The 2,246-nt window shown below is 37.9% G+C and overlaps 1 protein-coding gene across 1 annotated transcript; it reads right to left on the reverse strand.

Moving 5' to 3' along the window:
* Nucleotides 1-582: 582 nt before the first annotated feature.
* Nucleotides 583-1,059, reverse strand: LOC114578441. Its single transcript, XM_028691628.1, has one exon. It carries the CDS (start codon nucleotides 1,057-1,059, stop codon nucleotides 583-585), a length of 477 nt encoding a protein of 158 aa, XP_028547461.1.
* Between the last annotated feature and the right edge of the window lie 1,187 nt (nucleotides 1,060-2,246).

Consider the following 2,246-nt stretch of genomic DNA (forward strand, 5'->3'; position numbering starts at 1 on the left):
GGTAACCTTATCAGTACCGGTATAGACGTTTGACGTAACAAGATTGTCGGTTGAATTGGTCATATGTGTAGAAGCGCCGGAGTCTAGATACCAGTCAGTGGAGTTGTTGGTATCGGTATTGGCAAGAAGCTCTTGACTGTTTTTGTTGGAAGGTTGCGACGGGATGTAATTAGGATTAAGACGGTGCCAGCAAGCTTCTGCCGAGTGACCCTTCTTTTTGCAAATTTGACATATGACGCCGGAGGAAGGTGCAGGGTGCGTTGTCTGAATCTTTTCTTGAGAGGGCCGAGATCGACCGCGACGACCGCGATAATTTGAGGCATAGAGAGCGGTTTGGGTGTCGATGTTGGTAGGAAATTTGAGAGCAGCCGCCTGAAGATGGATTTCTTCGCTAATGAGGAGGGCGTAAAGGTTGTCGAGAGTGAGTGAAGTTTGCATCGTGCGGATGGATGCGGCAAAGGGCTGATATGATGGTGGGAGACCGTTCAAGATGTATATCATAATATCTTCGGAGTCTACCGTGGATCCCGCGGAAGCAATCAGGTCGACGATCTTCTTGATCTCAGTTAGATATTGAGACATTCAGAGGTTCTTCATGGAGACATTGTGAAGCTCATTCTTGAGCTGAATGACTTTAGACCTGTTAGAAGACTGAAAACGAGTTTGCAAGGTGCTCCAGATTTCGTGCGTCGAGTTTAGTTGAATGACGTAGGGGAGAACCGCCGGCGAGATCGTCGAGCACAGGGCGGCAGCCAATTTTTGGTCAATGACTGACCATTGGTGCGATTCTTGAGTTGAATCGGTGTTGTCATTTGCCGGTGTAGCAGTAGCCGTGACGGTCGTTGGCTTCGGATCGAGAAAGAGAGCGAAGCCGTTAGCCTTAAGAATCTTGATGATCTGGTTGCTCCATATAGGGTAGTTATCCGGCGTAAGTGGATTTGGAACAAGAAATTTGAGATTTGATATCACAAATTTGAGGGAGGGAGAAACAGATTGAGCGTGAGGAAGAACACCGGAAGTGGCTTCAGTGTTGAAAGAAGACGAAGCAGTGTTCGCCATGAATGAGGATCGAAAGGATCAAACCTTAATTTGATACCATGATGAAAAACAAGAAACGAACAGAGGAGAAGAAAAGAAAGACGATGACATAAAGGAAGAACTTGAATTAATTTCTCTGTCTTCTTACAGATACATCATAGGTCTTATATAGAAGATTCCTGTACATAATGTACACGTGTACAAATATTACTGGATAATGAAATAAACGTAAATAAGTATAAGTCTATTCTAACATGAAGAACTTTGGACTTAACACAACATACCATCCCTCTAATTGGATCATTTTATCTCATTTACACATTTGTTTTAATTTAGAGTTGTAGAGCACTTACTTGGATTACCTTTCAATATCAAGAGGATTTTTGGGATTCTCAAGGCACATGATAAGCTTCTAACATAACAATTTTAGCATATACTTTATTTAACTATTATGAAATAATGATTTGTTTAAAAATTAAATTATATGATCATAGTTTTCAATGTCAACTGCATCCAAGGAAGATCCCAACAATACTGACCACATATTCAATTTGTCTATTTGTGATACAAAAGTTTATCTTGATAGCAGAGTTAAATGTCAATCCTCCTTAAATTTTGAGAAAAACAAACACTATGTTACAATGCATATTATACAATGCCTAATAAGGATCTTCATCAACTTGAATCCACCATGATAGGAACTTTAATTCAAGATAATTTTACAATCAAATTTACTAAGATTTTAGCTTTTATTTATGGTCAAGTAATGAACTTTATATAATGTTCATTAAGTTCAATGAGCACTTCAACAGCCTATCATATAAATATAGACTATAAAACTTAGATAAATGGTCTGATAATGTTATTCTTTATATGATACACCTATAAATAAGAATAGTGCCTTAAGGAATAAGTGAGAAGAGTTACTATTAATTTATTGAGACAAGGTTATCTCTACTAGATATCATGAAGAGACTTGCCAACATAATTTACTAGAAGTTACTTCTTGTTTTCTGTAATGAGCATATTGTTGAGCCATGGACCCCTATGTATAATAACAAAGGTTTTTCATGAATTATACTACCAAAGACAAATAGAAGTTACTTCTTGTTTTCTGTAATTGAGAGTTGGATACATTATTTACTGAAAGGACTGTGTTAACCGCATGATCATAAATTCACGTGCACATAAATTAGAGATAAAATTTG

This window comes from Dendrobium catenatum, unplaced genomic scaffold (genome assembly GCF_001605985.2).
Source record: "Dendrobium catenatum unplaced genomic scaffold, ASM160598v2 original_scaffold_29112, whole genome shotgun sequence".
NCBI classification, from domain to species: domain Eukaryota; kingdom Viridiplantae; phylum Streptophyta; class Magnoliopsida; order Asparagales; family Orchidaceae; genus Dendrobium; species Dendrobium catenatum.